Source organism: Chiloscyllium punctatum, chromosome 6, assembly GCF_047496795.1.
Source record: "Chiloscyllium punctatum isolate Juve2018m chromosome 6, sChiPun1.3, whole genome shotgun sequence".
NCBI lineage: Eukaryota > Metazoa > Chordata > Chondrichthyes > Orectolobiformes > Hemiscylliidae > Chiloscyllium > Chiloscyllium punctatum.
Window position 1 is genome coordinate 68,923,226 of NC_092744.1, and position 23,617 is coordinate 68,946,842.

General features: G+C 42.0%; 1 protein-coding gene across 4 annotated transcripts in view; it reads left to right on the forward strand.

The window, feature by feature from the left end:
- The window catches only part of stag1a (STAG1 cohesin complex component a), a 210,911-nt gene that overhangs the window by 125,492 nt on the left and 61,802 nt on the right, over positions 1-23,617 (forward strand). For all 4 annotated transcript variants that reach the window (XM_072572882.1, XM_072572885.1, XM_072572883.1 and 1 more), the window contains 2 exons: positions 12,801-12,985; positions 21,608-21,713. In XM_072572882.1, the coding sequence (XP_072428983.1) occupies positions 12,957-12,985; positions 21,608-21,713 (135 nt within the window). In that variant the 5' untranslated portion in view covers positions 12,801-12,956. The remainder of the gene's footprint in view (positions 1-12,800; positions 12,986-21,607; positions 21,714-23,617) is intronic.

Below are 23,617 nucleotides of genomic sequence, written 5' to 3' on the forward strand. Positions count from 1 at the left end.
CTCTGCAGCTCTGTGGCATGATGCTGAAAAGCATTGAGTAGGTCTGCTGATACATGCTGATACTAAGTTTAATTAGTGCTTCCAATTAAACCTGTTGGACTATAACCTGGTGTTGTGTGATTTGTAACTCTGAGAGGGAGTGGCCTTTTCCTGCTGTACCTTTGTAATGGCTGCTTCAAGTTTTAGCACATTGTCCGAGACGTTGGAATGTGCAAGCCTGTAACACTGTTGAGCATAACTCTTTACGTTGGAAGACCAAGCTGATTAGCAACAGATGAAAGAGTGTTTCTCATAATGTCGATGATCCTCCAGGTGCACTTGATGTTTGTATTGGTGTGTGTCCTTGGGAATAGCCCAGTAGAGCAGAGTCCTGTGTTACAGAACTATTTGGGATGAATCTTGACAAAAACCACTGTCACGCTCACTCACCTTGAGAATGAGATCTGCAATGGCGTTTTCAGCAGTCTTGAGGATTGTGTATGGTGACAAGGAGAATTCATGCACACACCCATGGGAAGTACTCTCCTTGCCAAATTCTGCTAAATGACTTTGACGGTCTACTCGGGGATCCATTAGATTAGATTGCTTACAGTGTGGAAATAGGCCCTTCGGCCCAACAACTCCACACCGAACCGCCAAAGTGTAACCCACCCTGACCCATTCCTTACATTTACCCCTTCGCCTAACACTACGAGCAATTTAGCATGGCCAATTCATGTAACCTGCGCATTTTTGGATTGTGGGAGGAAACCAGAGCACCCGGAGGAAACTCACGCAGACACAGGGAGAATGTGCAAACTCCACACACAGTTGCCTGAGGTGGGAATTGAACCCGGGTCTCTGGTGCTGTGAGGCAGGATTGCTAACCACTGTGCCGCCCATAACAGAATTGACCCCCTCCTTTTCCTGGGAGAAAGTGAGGGCTGCAGATGCTGGAGATCAGATCTGAAAAATGTGTTGCTGGAAAAGCGCAGCAAGTCAGGCAGCATCCAAGGAGCAGGAGAATCGACATTTCGGGCATAACCCTTCTTCAGGAAGCCCTCTCCTTTTCCTTTAAGGTCTTAGAATGTTATGTGCTGATCACTGCCTGATGGACTTGTGGATAGAGTTGTTTTTTGTACAAACCTTTCCAGAAGGAATGGGTTACCCAATATAGTCCAACTAACTGGAGCCTTCTGCAGCAATGTGGCCAGGCACATGATTCAAGAACAATGCCCTTCAGTTCAGTTGTTGTGAGAAACTCAAATCTTTTGGTTCTCTCCTGTTTCCTGGCTTATTTTGAAACTGCGTTAATGTAAGTTTTACAATGTTGGGTTTATTGTCTGATACTTTTCTACTTATGCTCAATTTCTGGGTGGGGGGGGGGGAAGAGAGAAAAGGAATGTTGGACAGTGTATGAGTTAGTGTATTGTAATTTAATTTCTGAGCTATTTGTGTAAAGCTATGCTTGATGATTATGATGAGATTTTGTTTTCTGCAGCACTGTGACGTGATGCTGAAAAGCATTGAGTGGGTCTGCTGATACATGCAGATGAAAAATGCTTTATACTGCCTAATAAAATGAGTAAGCTGATCTGAAGGCCAAGAAGCGTTTCTAAACCAACAAGGTTTCCTGTGTTTGAGTACACTTTAGAGGTTTCTATTATAAAACTTACATATGTCATTGTTGAATGTGACCATGATAAAATGTAGCCCATGATGTTTTCTTTCTAATCACATACAGACACAATTAAGCATGCAATTTTCTGAGTTTAGGCTGAACACATTTTCAGAAATATTAGAAAACGCATAATTTTGTATTGTTCCAATTCTGTATGTCATCTGGGAATACTTAATAATGAAGTTAGCCTCTCACCCTTGAGCACACAAAGATAACAGCAAGTGTGAATATGTGAAACATAATTAATTTTACAATTGTGTGTAGCTATTGTCATCTGTTTCTGTACTGTTACAACGAAATTTTCATTATAAATTTAAGTGAAAAACACACATGCTATATATATATATATATATATATATATAGAGTCATAGAGATGCACAGCATGAAAACAGACCCTTCAGTCCAAATCATCCATGCTGACCAGACATCCCAACCCAATCCAGTCCCACCCACCAGCACCCAGCCCACAACCCTCAACCCTTCCCATTTGTACACCCATGTTGCAATTGTACTAGCCTCCACCACCACCTCCGGCAGTCCACCCCACACACGCACCACCCTCCGTGCGAAAAATTTGCCCACTAGGTCTCTTCCATATCTTTCCCCCCTCATCCCAAACCCACACCCTCAAGTTCTGAACCTCCCCACCCCATGGAAAAGACCCTGTCCATTTATCCTATCCATGCCCCTCATGATTCTACAAACTCTCTACAAGGTCACCCCCTCAGCCTCTGACACTCCAATAAGAATCAAGATTGCAGTCTATTTGTTAAAGGAGAGGTAAAATTTTAAGGAAATTTCATTTTCATAAATGAAAATGTTCATCACAGTGTAAAATATCAAGACATTCAGTTTTTGTCACAGTGAGGTAGATAATTGAGCATGTACTGCTGATCTCTTGTTTTGGTTCAGTTGCAGATAGCTGCAGAACCTAAACCCTACATTACAATTGGAAGCCAATACAGTCCTTCAGTTGTAAGGGGAAATATCTGATCCAATTTGTTCTGAGTAAAGGAGAACAGCATTGATACATTAAAAGTAACTTGAAGATTTCCTGTAGCCAAATGTCTGTTTTCCTGTGGGTTGATGGGGAGTGTTAGTTGGGTTATCATTAGAACAACCTGCTTATTGCTAGAGAATTCAGTTAAATGGTGTTTTTATTTTTGTGGGGATATAGTAAATCATTCTTAATTTCAATCAAATTCATATTTGTATGCATTCAAAACTAATTTAAAACTCTTTTAATAATTGGAAGTTCTGCACATTGGCCTTAAATGAAAGAAATTGGCATCTAATGTTATATCGTATACTGTGATTGAATTTATTGCTATTCAGCAAAATGGTTTCTCCTGAAATGTTAACTATATTTCCTCTCCACAGATAATGCCAAATTTCAGGTTTATGGTTTTCACAGATTTTCCCACATTCGTAGCTTTTTCTCTTTGTTTAGTCTAAAGCATTTCCAGAATTGTGTGAAAGAACAAGGAATTACAAAAATTAACTTTATTTCTATTTTACTAGAATAAATTATAAAGTTTGTCCAGAGCATATTAGTATTTTGGCTAAAACCCTAGCCAACATCCAATCACCATCAATGGAACAAAATGTTTTTTTAGGATAAGTGTGTAAGGATGCTTATTTTAAAAAGGCATCTAAGTTCAATCTAAGTGTAATTATTAGTCTACATGAGGTAGGCTTAATGGAGTCGGAGATGACTGAAAATTTCCGAGAGGAATTGGGAGAACTTAAAAGTGAAAATTTACAAGTGAAGAGTGGAACATTGCAGTACGTTGAGACAAATACATTTCTTTCAAAAAAAAGAATGGGTTGAGAAAATAAATGTCATACTGAGATCTATCAAAAAGGATAGTTATCATGAACCACAAAGTCTTCTCCATTAGCAGTTCTCACATTTTTGAAATCTGGTCAGAAACGGAACTTCAGTAAGGAATTCCTAACAAATGCATTTAAATACAGTTGAGTCACATTAAATTTAACTGGGCCAGTGACTGTTTGATCAAGATGTTGACATGGGGTGTGCCCCAGCAAAGCATTCTCATACAAGGTTTTTGTTTTGTTGAAAATGGCACAATGCCCTGGATTGTTGTTTTGCTTTACAGAGGACTGGGTTGGTGTAAATGAGCCATGTTGCAAGCCTGACTGATAATCCTGAGTTTGATGTTAGTGTAATTCTAGACACGTTCGGGACTTGGGATACAATTCCAGGTTATCAGTCAAATCATCCAAAATACATATGTTTTGATTCTGTAGCTGGCTTGGAATTTTGTTTTCTAGGTTTCCTGTTTAAAAATCAAAACAGTTGTTTATGTGAAACTGAAATTGAGATAAAAGGATTTTCCAAGTGAAGTATTTGTTTACCTACACAAATCACTACAGTTCAAGTGTAATAGGTCAGTTTGTGATGTGTTTTTTTCTTGTTATTTACTCATTCACAGAATTTGGGTGGCACTGGAATGGTCAGAACTTTAAAACTCCTCTTAAAGTCATATCATGCTACCTTGATAACTGAATGGCTTGCTGAATGTTTTACATGTGGTCATGTAGGGCAAGACTTTTAAGATCATCAGATGTTGGCATCTAAAAACCATCAGGGAACCAAATAGGTTTTAAATGACAAGCTAGTAGTTGCATGGCTACCATAACTGAAATTAGCTTTTCTTTTTAAGTTCCAGATGTATCTACTTAATTTAAATTTCCCAGCTGCTGAGATGGGAATTGAGCACATGTCTCCAGATAATTAGTCCAGGATTTAGATTACTTAGTTCAATGTTTTAACCACTGATAATTTTCCCTAAAAGTTTGCTTCCACTTTAACTTTCCAGACTGTAAACATGTACCATCTCGTTTATAGTTTAAGTTTGGAGTCCTTTCAGAAAGAAGTAGATTATTTCTAACATTTTGCATTTAGAGTATGACTTTTCTGTGTACAAGGTATTTGCTGGTTTCTGTAATACTTTTGGGAATTTCCAGTGCCTTATTATCTTAAATTGAGGTGATCCGTCAACTTCATTTATTGACTTAATGTGGAAAAGCACTGCATTCTGTACTGTAAATAGGGTTTGGTTCATGTGTTTAGGTATATAATTTCTAGTTTTAACAATTTTTTACTGTAGAAAAGGGGAAAAATGCAATTAAAGCACACTTGCAGCCTATTGCACTCAAAAGGTTAGGATCAATGTTCACAAGATCATAAAACAGGTTTACTTAGCTAAAGAACTGTAGATGTAATGGCCATAGTCGTCGCAAGAAGGACATTTCAGAGATGTTCAGTTTCGAGAACTAAGCTTTAATTGATTTAAACGTATTCATTGAATTCCAAAAAGTTGTAAAATCCATTCAATTCATCAGATCAAGGAAGAAATTGTAAACGAGGAATAATCGACCTCCAAGCTCATAATGAGAACAGCTCAAAATGTGTTATGTCATCATGGCGATGATAGACTCAGAACACTTTCTGGTTTCAATTTCTTCATGTGCTTACTGAAAGAATTAGTTGCTTTTCAGACCTTCTGTGGTTAGCTGCAAACTGAGGGAAGATAGCCCAAGTAATTGACAGCTGAATTGAATTTCAAACAAACTAGAAAGAAATGATTTAGTACACTGTGGAATTCAAGTGAGGTATAATTGCAGATGGAAAAAAGTTTAACTAGAATGGTTAAAGCATTTGACAACCAGTATGCAAGACCATTTGAAACAGTTGATCCTGATTGCCAAGCAGATGTGCTTATCCAATTGGTTACTGTCAACAATGCATTTGACTGGTTTGGAGTGGTCAGCGATCATTGTGATCAGTCAGCTATTATCAGTTGGAAATGGTTGACACGTGCATGACCTGTCAACTATGACTAGTAGGTTGATACTGGCTGGCTTTTCCTGGCCAATAAAGTAAATTTTTAAAATTGTCGCCCTGGGTGAACACAATTTATTTAAAAATGAATCAGCAAGCTCACCCCATTAATTAGATTGCATTGTATAGTAGCGCCTCGACATACGAATGACCCCATTCATGAACAAATCAGTTTATGAACAGGATTGTATGTAAAATTTTGCTTCAATGTACGTACGAAATTCAAGGTACGAACAAAGGTATGAATGCAAAAAGGCCGTGTGCGACTACATGGTTTCATTGTTCTGCTTTGCTACGCGCCTGTTGAACGCAAAAGCTCTCTGGCCCCACATGATCTCATTCAGTTCGTCTTTGGCGCGTGCGCTGTGAACATCCGTCCAAGCATTCTTACGCTATCCGAACAATGGGAAAAATTGATACAGTTCGCGAACTTGGTCCCGGAACGAATTAAGTTCGTAAGTCGAGGCACTACTGTAGTTCATCTGTGTTCTGTTTAAGTTTCATTAATGAATTAAGATTTTTAATCATGAAAATATGGTTAAGAAACTGAAAGTTACAATCAATACTTCTAAGTGTAAAACTTTTATTAAGGAGCCACAATATTAAACAAGTAATACAAATAAACACTTTCTTCCAAATTTTATGGACAACTCGATTCATCTCCAAGGAGAATGTTGTGACTAATTGAGATGTTATGTTTTACTGGAGATGTAGTTTTTTCTTTACAACTGTTGTCATATTCATCACTCGTAGGTTCTGTGTGTAGAGGTAGTGAATAAAGCAGTGCTGGTGGTTAGAGAGAAGAGAAGAATTAAGCAAGATTCCATTGATTTTGTTTAGAAAAGCAAACAAGAAGACCCAGTTGCACAATAATCTTAGTTGAACATCAGTAAATTAATAAAGCAAAAGCATAAAGCTGTACCCTACATTAGCTGTAGCCCCTCAGTATATATTTATTCACAAATTTCTGCAAAAAAAACTCCAAGAAAATTTTTAAAAAGCCTTCATTTGCCCAAAACTAAATGACTGTGTAGCTTTATAGGTTGCTGATTGCAGCCTGAAGTTTCTGTCTCTTGTCTCCAGGAGCAGCTGCATCGCAAGTGGCTTCTTGCAGGCTTGGATTCAAACTAACCGCCTCTTGCTGAGTACCACTGTCAAAGGTCAGTCAGCTTTCAGCTTTACTGAGTGCTGACGATTTGCTCATAGTAGGAGCGAGACATTGTTAAGACTATCACTTTTTTACTTTGCTCGCTTTTGATTTGGAACAGTTGCATTTGAGAATTGAATTTTGAACAGCAAATCGTTTCTAAGTAAAGGGGAGAACTAAAATCTGATGTTTGCTGTTGAGAACTGGCCTGAAAAGATCATGCAGGTTGAATATTGCTCTAAGAACACTATAGACAAACCAGAACCAAGATATCATTATGCTCATGAACAGGCAGCTGGTGGATGTTGAATTGGGCAATCTAGAGTACCTGTTTGGGCCAGCCAACCACAGATAATCTTTAAAAAAGAAAGAGAAACCAAAGGTTTGGCTTTTGGGACAGGAAGCAATGTTACCTTGGAAACTGCAGATTGAGTTGTTTGGTTTTGTTCTGTCTAATTATTCTCCAGCTGTGGACTTGATGGAAGTCCTGAGAAAAGAACCCCAAGCTATATGAAATCAGGAAAAGTCTCCAGAGGTCTGCAGGAACTATTTGCATTGAAAGTGTATTCATATCCTCCTTAAAGCATAGTGCCCATACTGTATGCAGTATTCCAGCTACGGTCCAACCAGTCTCACATAAATGCCACTTGCTAGTGTCCAGAAGTAAGTGGTTAGTCCAGGTCTGTATATGGCTGGAGGGAAGTGCAGGAGAGGGGATCCTTCGATTTCAGGAGCTGGGACTGTTTTTAGGGGGCAATGGAATCTGTGCAAGGCCAGCAGGTTGCACCTGAACCAGAATGGGACTAGCATCATTGTGGGGAGTTTTTCTAGTGCTGTTGGGGAGGGTTTAAACTGGCTTGTCAAGGTGTGGGATTGTGCAGCAGTGGGTAACTGGTGGCGCCACAGGCTTAGCTCTTGCTTTAACTCATCTGAGGAGCCAATGCTCACCAATATCAAGAATAGAAAGCCAATTGGTGAGAAGGATCTAATGAACCAGCTGGTGGTCACCCATTCCCCATCTGTCTGCTTGGCCCTAACTTATGGTGTGACCACCTCTCTCAACATGAGCAACTGGCACCAAAAGTGCAGCCAGCAAATGAGGATTGGGGGAAAGCTGTCTCCAGCCAGCCAGCCCGTCCCTTTGAGCTATCTTCAGCTGCCCTGCTGCAATGCCCTTGGACAGTCCAGCTCTCCTCTTGCCCCATGAAGTTTTCTGTCCCACAGTTAATCAATCTTTCCTTTTCCTTTTCCACTATAATTGTAAACCTTTTACTGTTAGAATGATTGCTATCTCCTAAATGATATCTCAAGTATTGTTATCGACTTGGCCCATCTAATTATCAAGAAACAGGTCTAGAAATGCCTCCTTGTTTGTTGGACTGAACACATGCTGCAAAAAGAAATACTCCTGAAAACAATCTAAGAAGGCTTGCTCCTGTCTGACCTGAACACTGCACTATTTTAAGGTAATTTTTCCCCCCTGATGAGTAGTCAATGATTTGTGTCTCAGTGATTTCCTTGCAGATTTGTTCCTTTACATCTTCCTACTTTTCAGAGGCTAATAGACTTTTGTTTGCTCCTCTGTTCCAGCCAAGTTGATTCTGTCCTTGAACCCTGGAACATCCTCTTTCCTCAGCACTGTTCTTGTTAACCAAAAATGCCACACACTCCCGCATTTTTTCTTTCCCTATCTTTTCTGAACACCTTGTAACCAGGAATATTTAACACGCTGTCCTGCCCTTCCTTGAGTCAAACTCTATTGTTACAACAACAACATAATCCCAGATGATAGTCTTGTTCGTAACTCAAATCTGATTAACTGTACATACATGCTCTGTAACCCTGAATTAGACTTTAGTATTTTCTCCTTTAATCTGACTTCAAACATGCTATTCTCTGTTCAAGTGCTACCTGCCTCTCCCAGGCATTTTGAATCCTGGTGTTCTCTGGTATTCTTTCCTGATTCCCACACCTTGCTGAGTTAGTTGAAAATTTCTCCCACCACTAGTAACATGCTGACAATGAATTTGGTCTTGATTCTTTTTAGGTCTAATCTGACTGACCTGCCCAGGTACTGTCTCCCCAGAGCCAGTCCCAGAATCTAAAACCACCTTCCAACCACACAGTCATCTGTCTTATCTTCCAGTTTCTATACTCAATCACATGATACTGGTGAAACACCAGGCATTACTATTGCATTTTTGAGTATCTTCTATCTAGCTGCCTAAATTCTGATTGCAGGACCATCCTCATTTCTGTCTGTCATTAGTAATAAGGTGGATCACAACTTCTTGTGGTTTGCACTCCCCCAAGGAATGTCCTGCAACTCCTTTGTGACATCCTTGACCCGAGCACCAGAGAGGTACATACCATTCTGGAATCCTATTGCTGGTCACCCAAAATATCTGTCTGTTCCTCTAAATGAATCCTGCATGAGTACAACCATTTCACTTGTCTTCCTTTCCAGCTGTACAGCTGGGTCACCAGCGGAACTACAGGCTTCGTTTTTGCTTCACTCTTCTTATGACTATAACTCGCCCAGTATCCGGACGGAAAACCAGTTAATGAGTGGGATCTAATGAATTAGCTAGTGGTCACCCATTCCCCATCTGTCTGTTTATCCCTAACTTGTGGTGTAACCACCTCTCTAAGCATGAGCAACTACCACCAGAAAAAGCAGGCCGCAAATGCAAATTGTGGGAAGCTGTCTCCAGCTGGCATGCATTATCTCTTCTTTTCCCCCCCCCCCCCCCCCCAACCGGTCCAAATTGCTGAACTTTTTCCAGGTGCGTGTCATACTCTCCAGCATTCTTCAAGAAATTGTGCAACCAATGCAACTTATTTTAAGAATTAAATTGATAACCACGATAATCCTAAACTGTGCTGAACCCAATAAACTATGAATAACTGTACAAGGGATACTTCCATTGTAACAATGTATTGTTTGTAAAATTTCTGATACCAGATAAGTAATCAAAGTATTATGCAGTGAGCTAACACTGAAATGTTATTACTGCAGGTCAACATTATGCAATAGAAATGATTGACATCTGGACTGCAATATTCCAAATGAGTTTCTATTAAATAATGCTGGCTTTCAGATAATTTCATCCTAATTAAATCATATTGTGGTTCATAAAGGAGATGGCACATTGTGGTAATTGTAATCCAGGTCCCCATGCTAATGCTGTGGGAGCACAGTAGCTGGTGAAATTTGAATCACAATAAATGTGAAGTATTATGCTAGTGATGATGACCATGTCCAACACTCAATGATTGTTGTGAAACTCATCTGATTTCATTCTTGTACTTTATGGAGGGAAATCTGTCATCCTTGTCTGACCTATATGTGACTCCAAACCCACAGCACAGACTCATTGTTAACAGCCCTCTGCACAGCCAAACAAGCTAATCACTTTTTTTAGATTTTTTAAAGATAATTTTTAGATTCCCTACAGTGTGGAAACAGGCCCTTCAGCCCAACAAGTCCACACCGACCCTCCGAAGAGTAACCCACCCAAACACCTTTTCCCGCTAACTAATGCACCCTACGCTATGGGCAATTTAGCATGGCCAATTCACCTAACCCACACATCTTTGGATTGTGGAAGGAAACCCACGCAGACACGGGGAGAACATGCAAACAGACAGTCACCTGAGGCTGGAATCGAACCTGAGCCCCTGGTGCTGTGAGGCAGCAGTGCTAGCCACTGTGCTGCCCTCCTGAACCACTGTGCAATGAAGGATGGTTGTCAGTTGCTTGCCATTCTAGCGATACCACATTCCTTCAAAGAAGTAACAAAGTATCAGAACTAGTTGCACATATAAAATCTACATTGCTGTTAATGTTGTAAAATGTCTTTCAGTTTCCAAGGTCACTGAGGCAAAGGAAAGATATTAGGAAGGGTGACTAAAAGCAAAGTGGATAATCATACTTTTTTGTGCTTTTCTCATGGAACTTCAGGAATTCGAAGTCACTTATTTCTGTTGAAAGTACACAGAAATGTGTCTAATTTGTTTATCTTATGATAAGAATTCAATGCTGAGTTGACTTCTTCTGTCGTCTGAGCATACTACTAACAGGATGGGGGATGGGCATTGCTATTCATTCACCAGCTATTGTAGCAAGAGTAGCTGCAGTTTACAGCTGTGTTGTCAGGCTTGTCAGACAGGAAACAGTCAGCTGAGGATTTGTGTTGCCAGGGAGCATGCAGGAATGCCAAAACAATTTGAAAACCAAAACAAAATTCAACCAAGCACAGCAGTACATAATGGCTTATGTCAATTTTCCACGACAGATTAAATTGATTCCAGCAGGAAAGCACATTTAAAGCTGTTAGATGCTGACTTGTAAAGTTCTGAATTAAGATTTTTTTCTTTTGTTGAGTTGTAATGGCTATTGTAATTCTGAGTTGAATGTAGATTATCTGAGAGAGATTGTTCATATTATCTAGGAGAACCCTCTGCTGGTAACATGCTGCACACTGTGCCTGAGAAACAATACGTGCACCATTCTAAGTTACAGAAATTAGAAGCTGTAGGCTGTAGCTACATAACATTTAAGAGTTCACCACAGCTGTTACATCCAAGCTAACCTTACACCAGCTTATCTGCAATGCAGCCATCTAGTGGCAGGCTAATAAGTTATTTAATTTGTGTTTTTATAAAATAGAATATCTTTGAATCAGGTATATGTTCAAGGTTCTTAAGCCAATGTTTCTTCAAGAATATTGAGATGATCATAACTCTAGGTTTGTTGACAATTGTTCACAAATTGTGCAAAAATAACACTAATGGAGTAGCAGGTTTATTTTTTATTCTTCCCTGTTACTGTTTCCTAGCTAGTTAAAATTTTAATGTCAATATTTTTAGATCCTGGTAGTGTCTTAAGTACAATTGTAAAAACAAATCAGACTTTTTTTTTGTTTTGGTTTTCTTTTTTTGTTAGAATGGAAGTTGAAATATTTCAATTTAGTTTTAGAAAAAGCTAACCAAGGGGTTAATGCTTTTGTCATTTTAAGCTTGTGGATAATACTGCCCCTGGTGGTGAGATAAAAGTGTAGGCACAATTGGAGGGAGAAACCATACCATAAGATCAGTTTGGAACTTCGGTCTAATTAACAAAACTGAACTCCTTATCCTTATTTTAAAATATGTCTGAAGTGTCATATATGTGGATGACACATGTAACACAGACCTCAGAATTTTATGAAAACATTCTTGAATTAATGTATTAAACTGATAATGTAATTTATTTTAAGAGGTTTAAGATTAGCTGCTTTATGTACATATCGTACAAGAGATTTTGACTTATTCCCCTTTGTGATTACTGTAGTAAAACATAATGCAGTGTCAAAATAAAATGCATTAATGTGGGTGTAAACGTGTAGAATTGAAACACATTTTTACAGTATGCAATACAGAAGTATTCCTGTGGGTGTCTCTTTTCCCTAGTGATTTCACAAAACTGCGCACCAGTGGGTTCCAAGCATAGAGAAAACTGAGCATTAAAGTGGCTTTTCTCAGTTATTGCAATTCCTAATGTTTTCCATTTGGAATTTTAAAAAGTGCTCAACTATTTTAAAAATCCGGTTTAGAAAAAAAATCTGAAATTAGACTTAAGCGAAGTTCGTGGTAACTTATTTTGGAAAACTGAATTTTATTTTGATCAGATTCAGCTTTTAAAACTGCCATTTGTGCTAATGGATGTAGGCTTTTGCACAAATTACATAGCGTTTATATTTTAATTAATAAAATGTGGTTATATATTAATTTCAAATAAATTACAAATAGTTAAAACTGTGAAGTTTTGTTAAACTTTCAAAGATCTCACTGGAGAAATGTTATTTTTCCAGTATTTCATTTGAGTCACAACAGTAAAATAAGGATTATTCCAAATATTTAAGTCATAATCTGGGTAGCAGACAAATCTAGAGTCTCCAATTGAATTTAAAGCTTTTATCGTCAACATAGAATGTGAACAAACTTGCATGAACAGCAATACAATGTAGTTTGATGTAAACCTTTCAGTAACTTATTTATTATGAGAATTGGATGAATTGTAAAGAATTCTCTGTTTTATTTAAAGTTCAATTATACCTTTCTAATATTACTTTTAATTTTAGAAATTGCCCAAACATGTTTTTCATAAAGACTAATCAAGAAAAAGAAGCAGCAAACAATTTTCACGCAATCAAGTTATTTGAAAGATCGCCAAAAAGCAAAAGGAAGAAATTGCATAATTTCAGTCCAGATTTGTGGACAGCAAAGGTGCTGAAGAGATGATCACTCCAGAGTTACCAGTGTTACAGTAAGTTTTTTTTGATTTAAAAAAAACATCTTTAGATGTAATATTGAAATGGCTATTTCTAAAATATCCTTCACCTTGAGCCCCACATATGTGGGTGGAGACTGAATGGGATTTCTCTGAAAATAAAACAGCTTTTTGTTCCTCTAAATTAGAATAACAATTAAAAATGTTTTGTCAAGCCTTTTCTTCTGTTTGCACTTTGCATCCAAAATGCTTTGAAAATAATTGTTATGACCAGTAAAAGCTATATAAAAAATTCAAGCTGTGTATTAAAACCAAGTTATAAACACTAATTTATTTCAGTTGCAAAGGTATAATTGTGTACTTGTATAATTTTTCAAATATGCTATTTTTAAAAATCTGATGAGACAATCAGTTTCCCATTTTATGAAATTTGTTTTTGTGTTTTGATCATTTTTTTAATCAAATATTGAATGCTATTCACACTTAAAGTTGTTCTACAAGAAAGAAAAACTATATTCTCGAGCTAAACAGTCTTGCTGGAATGGCAGTTTTTCAATGGAAGAGGAAGTCTGCATTAAGATTGATCAGGACCAAACTGTTTGGGGAGATTTATTTCTGTGCATGTAACAATACAAGGGAATTGGTCATGGCAGAAAACACTATGAAATCTTCAGGGTATCAAGAAGCAAACATAATATCTGAGCCTTCAATCTGCTTGTCATCCCATGCATTTATTCTCAGCTGAAGATTTTAGGAAGTTTGGGATAATTGCTCATGGGCCTTATAGTCAGCCCCATCTCTATCAGGTCGATTCTTCTACAGTGGGTCAGACGAAGCTGTGGTTGTCTGCTTACCATAGGGTCTAACCTTTTGTGTTCTCATGTTGGTTCTTAGCTCATCCTCCAAGGTGTCTGTAGTATCTCCAGACATCTCAATCTGCAGCTGGTGATAGTCATTGCGAGGGTTAGAGAAGGGTGTCTTCAGGGAGGCTTTGTAATGTTTGCTTTGAAACTGGGGCTTCTTTGTTCCCTTCACCAGTGTTTGACTCATTTGTATGATGTGATCTTGGGCAGATGATTGTGCACACCTGGGCAATGTAACTCATCTGTTGCAGTTGGCTTTTCAGGAAGATGGCATTGATGCTTTTGATGTTGGCTTTTTTCAGAAATTTAATGTTTGTGATGCAGTCCTGATGGTGTGGATGTAGTGTGGATGAGCCATACATGATGGCAGTATAGGACCATTCACTCAATTCTAGTATGTACAGTTGAGTTTAGTCTGTGCTTTGATGTTTCCTTCCAGATTAATTTTTAGAATTCCAAAAATGCTTTGTTTGTTTTAGAAAAACTATCACCTGATTCCTTGTCGAAAATGGCAACAGGTAAAATGACACTCCCCAAATAATTAATTAGGTTGAGAGCTTCCAGTTTGTTCACTTCAATTGCAGTGCTTAATAGTCTTGCATTCCTCTTCGATTGCAGGCAAATGCAGAGCTTCACACTTCTTGAGATGGAATTTTAATTCAAAGAGTTATGCTGCCTCAGAAAATATGTTGTTATAAGTGGCTTGTCCTTTATTTAATGACTGTGGGTTAGGAGAGTGCAGTCATCAATACAAGGAAGTTCACTAATGTGTTCCTCTTCTTCCTCACTTCACAATTTTGGAAATTTAGAAGGGTCTCCAGAGTTTGCTGTTGTACTTTTTACTTGTCCATATTCATTTTCATGAAACTGGTTCACCATGGCCATGAACCTACATAGGCATTATTGATATTTCAATAATTTGCAAAAGTCTGTCTCTCTCGCTGCATAAGATACCTTGGCAAATTCTCCAAACTTGACATACAAGGCTTTACTTTGTTGACAGCACTTTTGTATTTGTCGGAGTACAAATGCCAGATGTTGGGGGCCTCTGTTTGCTCTGAAACTACACTGGCTCTCTAGGAGATGCTCTTCTCCAATAGTAAATGAATACGTTTAGAGGTATTTCTAGTAAAGATCCTTCCAGCCATAGAAAAGAGGATGATCCCACAGTAGTTGAATTAGCCTGATTTGCTCCTTTTGTTTTTGTGATTTACCCCACACATTAACTGCGTGTCATTGAAGAACTGGGTGAGACCCTAACTCAGGAACAAACTGACCGCCCCCATTAACCAAATGAAGAGCACACAGCCACTGCAGCTGGTAGAATTTTACTTGATGAGTTCCATCATGGTTGTCCGGCTCTATACATCACGCCCTACATGTTTTTTCATAGCCAACTGGGAAGAAGGCAGCATTCCACAGGGTTACCATGATGAAATGCTTTATTCTATATTTCTATTCCTCTCTCCCCTTTTGAAAGTGATATCACATTGGTTGTCCTCCAGTCCTCTGGCACCTCTCCTGTGGCCAGAGAAATTGAGACAGGAAGAGTGCAGAAGAGATTTGCAAAATTGATTACAAAGATAAAGATATGATATTTTGGAGATGCCGACACTGTTCTTGGAAATAAGACGGTGGCACAGTGGTTAGCACTGCTGCCTCACAGTGCCAGAGATCCGGGTTCAATTCCCGCCTCAGGCGACTAACTGTGTGGAGTTTGCACATCCTCCCCGTGTCTGCGTGGGTTTCCTCCGGGTGCTCCGGTTTCCTCCCACAGTCCAAAAGATGTGCAGGTCAGGTGAATTGGCTATGCTAAATTGCCCGTAGTGTTAGGTAAGGGGTAAATGTAGGGGTATGGGTGGGTTGCGCTTCGGCGGGGCGGTGTGGACATGTTGGGCCGAAGGGCCTGTTTCCACACTGTAAGTAATCTAATCTAATCTAATCTAATCACGATTAAGAGGAGGAGATCATACAGAAGTTTAGAAAATCACAAGGGGGCTAGATAACAATTGTTTCTGTTTACAAAGATTTACAAGATCATGAGGGCACTGCATATAAACTGTTCCCCTCTGCAAAAGATAAGGTTTGAAAGGATCTGCAAAACATGATGTGAGGAAAAAGAACTCATTTACACAACAAATGGTTGGGTCTGGAGTGCACTGCCTGGAAGTGTGGTGGCGGCACGGTCATTGAGGCACTCAAGGGCACATAGCATTATTTAAATTGAAGAAATGTGCAAAGGTGTCAGGAAAAGGCAGATGAATTGCACAAAGTCATGATGCTTATTTGGAGAACTAGTGCAGGTACGATGGGCCAAATTAATCTTTCTGGCCAAAACACTTTAAGGAAAGGACCCCTTAGCAAGCCAGAAAACCTGTGATCTTTTTTGCTTGCTGCTTTGGCATAGCAATTCATACAGCACAGAAACAGACCATTTGGTTCAACTCATCTGTGCCGACCAGACATCCCAATCTGACCTAGTCCCATTTGCCAGCATTTGGCTCGTGTCCCTCTAACCTTTCCTATTCGTATACCCATGCAGATGCCTTTTAAATGGTGTAATTGTACTTGTCCCCACCACTTTTTGTGGCAGCTTGTTCCATACATGCACCACCCTCTACATCAAAAAGTTACCCCTCAGGTTCTTTTAAAATCCTTCCCCTCTCACCGTAAACCCATGCCCTCTAGTTTTGGACTCTCATGCCCTAGGAAAAAGACTTTTGGTTGTTCAACCTATCCATGCCACTCATGATTTTATAAACCTCTGTAAACCTCCAACGCTGCAGGGAAAAAAGCCCCAGCCTGTTCAGCCTCTCCCTACAAGTCAAACCCTTCAGTCCTGGCCACATCCTTGAGTCTTTTCTGTACCATTTCAAGTTTACCAACGTCCTTTATATACAAGGGGACCAGAATTGTATGCAGTATTCTAAAAGTGGCCTCATCAATGTCCTGAATAGCCGCAACATGACTTTCCAACTCCTATACACAATGCTGTGACCAACAAAGACATGGGTGCCGAACGCTGCCTGCACCCCTAGGTTTCTTTCTTTGGCAACATTCTCCAAGGCCCTGCCATTAACTGTATATGATGTAGAAGTCTTCGAGGAGAAAGTGAGGACTGCAGATGCTGGAGATCAGAGGTGAAAATGTGTTGCTGGAAAAGCGCAGCAGGTCAGGCAGCAACCAAGGAGCAGGAGAATCGACGTTTTGGGCATGAGCCCTTCTTCAGGAATGAGAAAAGTGTGTCCAGCAGGCTTAGATAAAAGGCAGGGAGGAGGGACTTGGGGGAAGGGCGTTGGAACAGCGATAGGCGGAAGGAGGTCAAGGTGAGAGTGATAGGCCAGAGTGGGGATAGGGGCGGAGAGGTCAGGAAGAAGATTGCAGGTTAGGAAGGCGGTGCTGAGTTCGAGGGATTTGACTGAGATAAGGTGAGGGGAGGGGAAATGAGGAAACTGGAGAAATCTGAGTTCATCCATTGTGGTTGGAGGGTTCCTCGGCGGAAGATGAGGCGCTCTTCCACCAACCGTCGTGTTGCTATGGTCTGGCGATGGAGGAGTCCAAGGACCTGCATGTCCTTGGTGGAGTGGGAGGGGGAGTTGAAGTGTTAAGCCACGGGGTGGTTGGGCTGGTTGGTCCAGGTGTCCCAGAGGTGTTCTCTGAAACGTTCCACAAGTAGGTGGCCTGTCTCCCCAATATAGAGGAGGCCACATAGGGTGCAATGATGCAACAGATGATGTGTGTGGAGGTGCAGGTGAATTTGTGGCGGATATGGAAGGATCTCTCAAGGCCTTGGAGGGAAGTAAGGGGGAGGTGTGGGCACAAGTTTTGCATTTCTTGCAGGTGAAGGTGCCATGAATGGAGATTGGGTTGGTGGGGGTGTGGGCCTGACGAGGGAGTCACGGAGGGAGAGGTCTTTTCGGAACGCTGATAGGGGAGGGGAGGGAAATATATCCCTGGTGGTGGGGTCCTTTTGGAGGTGGCAGAAATGACGACGGATGATACGATGTAAATGGAGGGTTGGTGGGGTGGTAGGTGAGGACCAGTGGGGTTCTGTCCTGGTGGGGCTCAAGGACGGAGGAGCGGGAAGTAGAGGAGATGCGGTGGAGGGCATCGTCGATCACGTCTGGGGGGAAAATTGTGGTCTTTGAAGGAGGAGGCCATCTGGGTTGTACGGTTTTGGAACTGGTCCTCCTGGGAGCAGATGCGGCGGAGGCGAAGGAATTGGGAATATGGGATGGCGTTTTTACAGGGGGCAGGGTGGGAGGAGGTGTAGTCTAGGTAGCTGTGGGAGTCGGTCGGTTTATAGTAAATGTCCGCGTTGATTCGGTTGGCCGAGATAGAAATGGAAAGGTCTAGGAAGGGAAGGGAGGAGTCTGAGATGGTCCAGGTGAATTTGAGGTCGGGGTGGAAGGTGTTGGTAAAGTGGATGAACTGTTCAACCTCCTCGTGGGAGCACAAGGCAGCGCCGATACCGTCATCGATGTAGCAGAGGAAAAGGTGGGGGTTGGTGCCAGTATAGCTGCGGAAGATGGACTGTTCCACATACCTGACAAAGAGGCAGGCATAGCTGGGGCCCATGCGGGTGCCCATGGCTACTCCTTTGGTTTGGAGGAAGTGGGAGGATTGGAAAGAGAAGTTGTTCAGGGTGAGGACCAGTTCAGTCAGTCGAAGGAGGGTGTCAGTGGAAGGGTACTGGTTGATACCGCGGGAAAGGAAGAAGTGGAGGGCTTTGAGTCCTCCGTGATGGTGGATGGATGTGTACAGGGACTGGATGTCCATGGTGAAGATAAGGCGTTGGGGACCGGGGAAGCGAAAATCATGGAGGAGGTGGAGGGCGCGGGTGGTGTCCCGAACGTAGGTGAGGGAGTTCTTGGACTAAGGGGGACAGGACCGTGTCAAGGTATGCAGGGATGAGTTCGGTGGGGCAGGAGCAGGCTGAGACAATGGGTCGGCCGGGGCAGTCAGGTTTGTGGATTTTGGGTAGGAGGTAGAAACGGGCGGTGCGGGGTTGTGGGACTGAGGTTGGAGGCGGTGGATGGGAGATCCCCTGAGGTGATGAGGTTATGGATGGCCTGGGAAATGATGGTTTGGTGGTGGGAGGTGGGGTCATGGTCAAGGGAGCAATAGGAGGAGGTGTCCGCAAGCTGGCGTTTAGCCTCAGCGGTCACCAACCTTTACACTGCTGAGGCTAAACGCCAGCTTGAGGACACCACCTCCTCCTGCCCCCTTGACCATGACCCCACCTCCCACCACCAAACCATCATCTCCCAGGCCATCCATAACCTCATCGCCTCAGGGGATCTCCCATCCACCGCCTCCAACCTCATAGTCCCACAACCCCGCACCGCCTGTTTCTACCGCCTGCCCAAAATCCACAAACCTGACTGCCCCGACCAACCCATTGTCTCAGCCTGCTCCTGCCCCACCGAACTCATCTCTGCATACCTCGACAAGGTCCTGTCCCCCTTCGTCCAAGAACTCCCCACCTACGTTCGGGGCACCACCCGCGCCCTCCACCACCTCCGTGATTTTCGCTTCCCCGGTCCCCAACGCCTTATCTTTACCATGAACATCCAGTCCCTGTACACCTCCATCCCCCATCACGAAGGACTCAAAGCCCTCCACCTCTTCCTTTCCCGCCGTACCAACCAGTACCCTTCAACTGACTGAACTGGTCCTCACCCTGAACAACTTCTCTTTCCAATCCTCCCACTTCCTTCAAACCAAAGGAGTAGCCATGGGAACCCGCATGGGCCCCAGCTATGCCTGCCTCTTCGTAGGATATGTGGAACAGTCCATCTTCCGCAACTACACTGGCACCACCCCCCACCTTTTTCCTCCGCTACATTGATGACTGTATCGGCGTTGCCTCGTGCTCCCACGAGGAGGTTGAACAGTTCATCCACTTTACCAACACCTTCCACCCCGACCTCAAATTCACCTGGACCATCTCAGACGACTCCCTTCCCTTCCTAGACCTTTCCATTTCTATCTCGGGTGACCGAATGAACACGAACATTTACTATAAACCAACCGACTCCCACAGCTACCTAGACTACACCTCCTCCCACCCTGCCCCCTGTAAGAACGCCATCCCATGTTTCCAATTCCTTCGCCTCCGCCGCACCTGCTCCCAGGAGAACCAGTTCCAATACCGTACAACCCAGATGGCCTCCTTCTTCAAAGACCGCAATATCCCCCCAGATGTGATCGACGATGCCCTCCACCGCATCTCCTCTACTTCCTGCTCCTCTGCCCTTGAGCCCCACCCCTCCAATCGCCGCCAGGACAGAACCCCACTGGTCCTCACCTACCAACCCTCCATATACATCGTATCATCCGTCGTCATTTCCGACACCTCCAAACGGACCACATCACCAGGGATATATTTCCCTCCCCTCCCCTATCAGCGTTCCGAAAAGACCTCTCCCTCCGTGACTCCCTCGTCAGGCCCACACCCCCACCAACCCAACCTCCACTCCCGGCACCTTTCCCTGCAACCGTAAGAAATGCAAAACTTGCGCCCATACCTCTCCCCCCCCCTTTACTTCCCTCCAAGGCCCTGAGGGATCCTTCCATATCTGCCACAAGTTCACCTGCACCTCTACACACATTATTTATTGCATCCACTGCACCCGATGTGGCCCCCTCTATATTGGGGAGACAGGCCACCTACTTGCGGAACGTTTCAGAGAACACCTCCGGGACACCCGGACCAACCAACCCAACCACCCCATGGCTCAACACTTCAACTCCCCCTCCCACTCCACCCAAGGACGTGCAGGTCCTTGGACTCCTCCATCGCCAGACCATAGCAACACGACGGTTGGAGGAAGAGCACCTCATCTTCTGCCGAGGAACCCTCCAACCACAATGGATGAACTCAGATTTCTCCAGTTTCCTCATTTCCCCTCCCCCCACCTTATCTCAGTCAAATCCCTCGAACTCAGCACCGCCTTCCTAACCTGCAATCTTCTTCCTGACCTCTCCGCCCCTATCCCCACTCCGGCCTATCACCCTCACCTTGACCTCCTTCCACCTATCGCATTTCCAATGCTCCTCCCCCAGGTCCCTCCTTTCTACCTTTTATCTTAGCCTGCTGGACACACTTTCCTCATTCCTGAAGAAGGGCCCATGCCCGAATTGTCGATTCTCCTGCTCCTTGGATGCTGCCTGACCTGCTGCGCTTTTCCAGCAACACATTTTCAGCTATGATGTAGAAGTGCCAGTGTTGGACTGAGGTGAACAAAGTTAGAAATCACCTGACACCAGTTTATATTTCAACAGATTTATTTGAAAGTACAAGCTTTCAGAGCACTGCTTCTTCGTCAGGTAGCTAACCTGGTGTTGTGGTTTTTAACATTAACTGTATAAGTCCTGCTCTGGTTTGCCTTACCAAAATGTAACATCTCACATTTACCTGAATTGAACTCCAACTGCCACTCCTTAGCCCATTGGCCCATCTGAGCAAGGTCCTTTCGTCCTCCAAGCTAATCTTTTTCACTGTCTAAACAGCATCTATTTTGGTGTCAACTGCAAACTTACGAACTATATTCACAAAAGCTGTGTTGTCGAGCATACAGGATATAGGTCTTCAGTTTTGATTTGTGTTACTTTAGTTAGATTAATTTACTGAATTTTGATTAACCTGTATTATAGAATATAATTTATTCCACGGTTCTGATCACAATGGGCAAAATCTGAATTGAGATAGTGGTGTTAGTGATGAGAATAATTGAAATATGAAGACCGTCAGAGACAATGATACATAATATCTGCAATATTTAACTTTCAGGGAGCCGACTAACGAAACGACTATTCATTCTGATGTTACTGGTGAATTTGAGGATCCAGAGGGGAAAGGACGGAAGCGCAGAGCTCGTGGTCCTGGCAGGCCACCGGTATGAGTTTTTAAATAAATATTGATAGTTTGTCATAGAAATTATGCATTAGTACTTTCTGCATTAAGAAGGTTACTCTGAAGCATTAATATCTAAGGAAGAAGTTGGAGTTATCAATTAAAACCTGAGAAGTATGCTGTTCATACCAAGGCATAGTATTCTAATAACTCTTATTTTCAAATATGGAAACTTTCATATCTTGATATTCTTTCACCAAATTTGTCAGAATTAGTTCACAATTTTTAGTGCATCTTTGAGGTTGAGTTTCATGAATAGCACATTTATTTCATGGATGCAAGGATGAAGTGAATGGATAATCACTAGACACTCGAGAAGCAGGTGGTGCAGGAGCACGGAGTTCCAGTCCCCCTCAAAACAATGTTCAGTTCTGAATACTGATAAACATGATGGCTCATTTGGGGAGTTCAGCCATAGCTGATCCTGCAGTCAGAATTTAGACAGCTGAAGGAAATTTGCAAGCAGGACTTCCAAAAATAGTCAAATCATGATTACCTCCAAGACTACAAGTGAATGTAAAATTAGGAGAATAAACAGCAAGAAAAGTGGTTGAAGATAAGGTCTAGGAGGGAGGGCTTTAGATTCTTGGGATGTTGGTATTGGCTCTGATTTGATTGTGCACACACAAATTGATCTCCGTTCAAGGTGATTTGCTTTCCTTTTGGGGAGGCTTTAAACTATCTGGGCAGGAGTGTAGGAATTGGGGTGTGATATCTGCACAGGATATGAGAAAGGACAAGTTATTAAATGGGCTCAGATTAAATGAGGAAGTAAGAAAGTCTAAATTTGGGTTACTGTGCATGCTTTTGAATACATGGAGCCTGTAAATGAAGTTGGTGAGTTACAAATGCAAACTATCAAGTGGAGTTATAATATTGTGTCTATAAAAGAAGCTCAAAGAAGGACAGCACTGGAAATTAAATATTCCTGGATGCTAGGTAATGAGGAAAGATAGGAGGGATGGGTAGCATTATAAATGAAGAATATTGCCACGCTGGAGAGCAAGGATGTCCAAGTAGGACCAAGGACAGAGGCTATTTGGTGAGAACAGAAGGAATTGCTTGATGCAGTCTAATATGAAGAAGAATTGAAAATATTTCAATCATTTTGCCAATGATGGTCTCTCCTGTCTCTGAAGGACCAATGTTTACTTCACCTACTCTCCTTCTCATACATTCACAAAGGTTTATGTACAGTCAAGCTAGTTTGCTGTTCCTGAATCTCTCTGCCTACTCTTGGGAACCTTACTCAGTCAGTGTGTCGTATTAATGAGCTACTGACATTCACTTCCAGCACTTTAAATGTCTAACTTCTAGAGCATGTGAGAGAAGGGATGTCCAAGATAAAGGTCTGCTGGGTATTAGTTCTGCCACCTCCAACTATTCAACTCCACTCTGTGAGGACTTTAAGAACATAGCAAATCTCAGGATTGGAGCATCCTCCCTCAATGTTAAATTACTCTAGTATGGCTGTGTGTGTGTTAGCTGTCACTTATTTTGTAGCATTCTCACCTCTAAGTCAGAGGTTCTCATTTCAAGTCTGTTTTCGGACCTGAGCTCAAAAATCAGTTCAGTACTGAGGGAGTGATGCACTGTTGAAGGATTGAAACCCTAAACATATCAGACTTTTGGGTGTAAAGTTAAGCTGAGGGCCTGTTTGCTGTGTAAAGTAGACAGAAAAGATCTAATGACACTGGATAGTTATCTCTGTTGACCTGGTTATCTGATTGTTATCACTGTTTTTGTTTTCTTGAGCTTGCTGTGTACAAATTCCTACAGTACAAAAATAACATTTCAAATGTACTTCATTGACTGTAAAGTGCTTTGAGAAGTTTGGTGGTTGTGAAGGACTCATTATGTCAAGATTAGGGTGGTGCTGGAAAAACA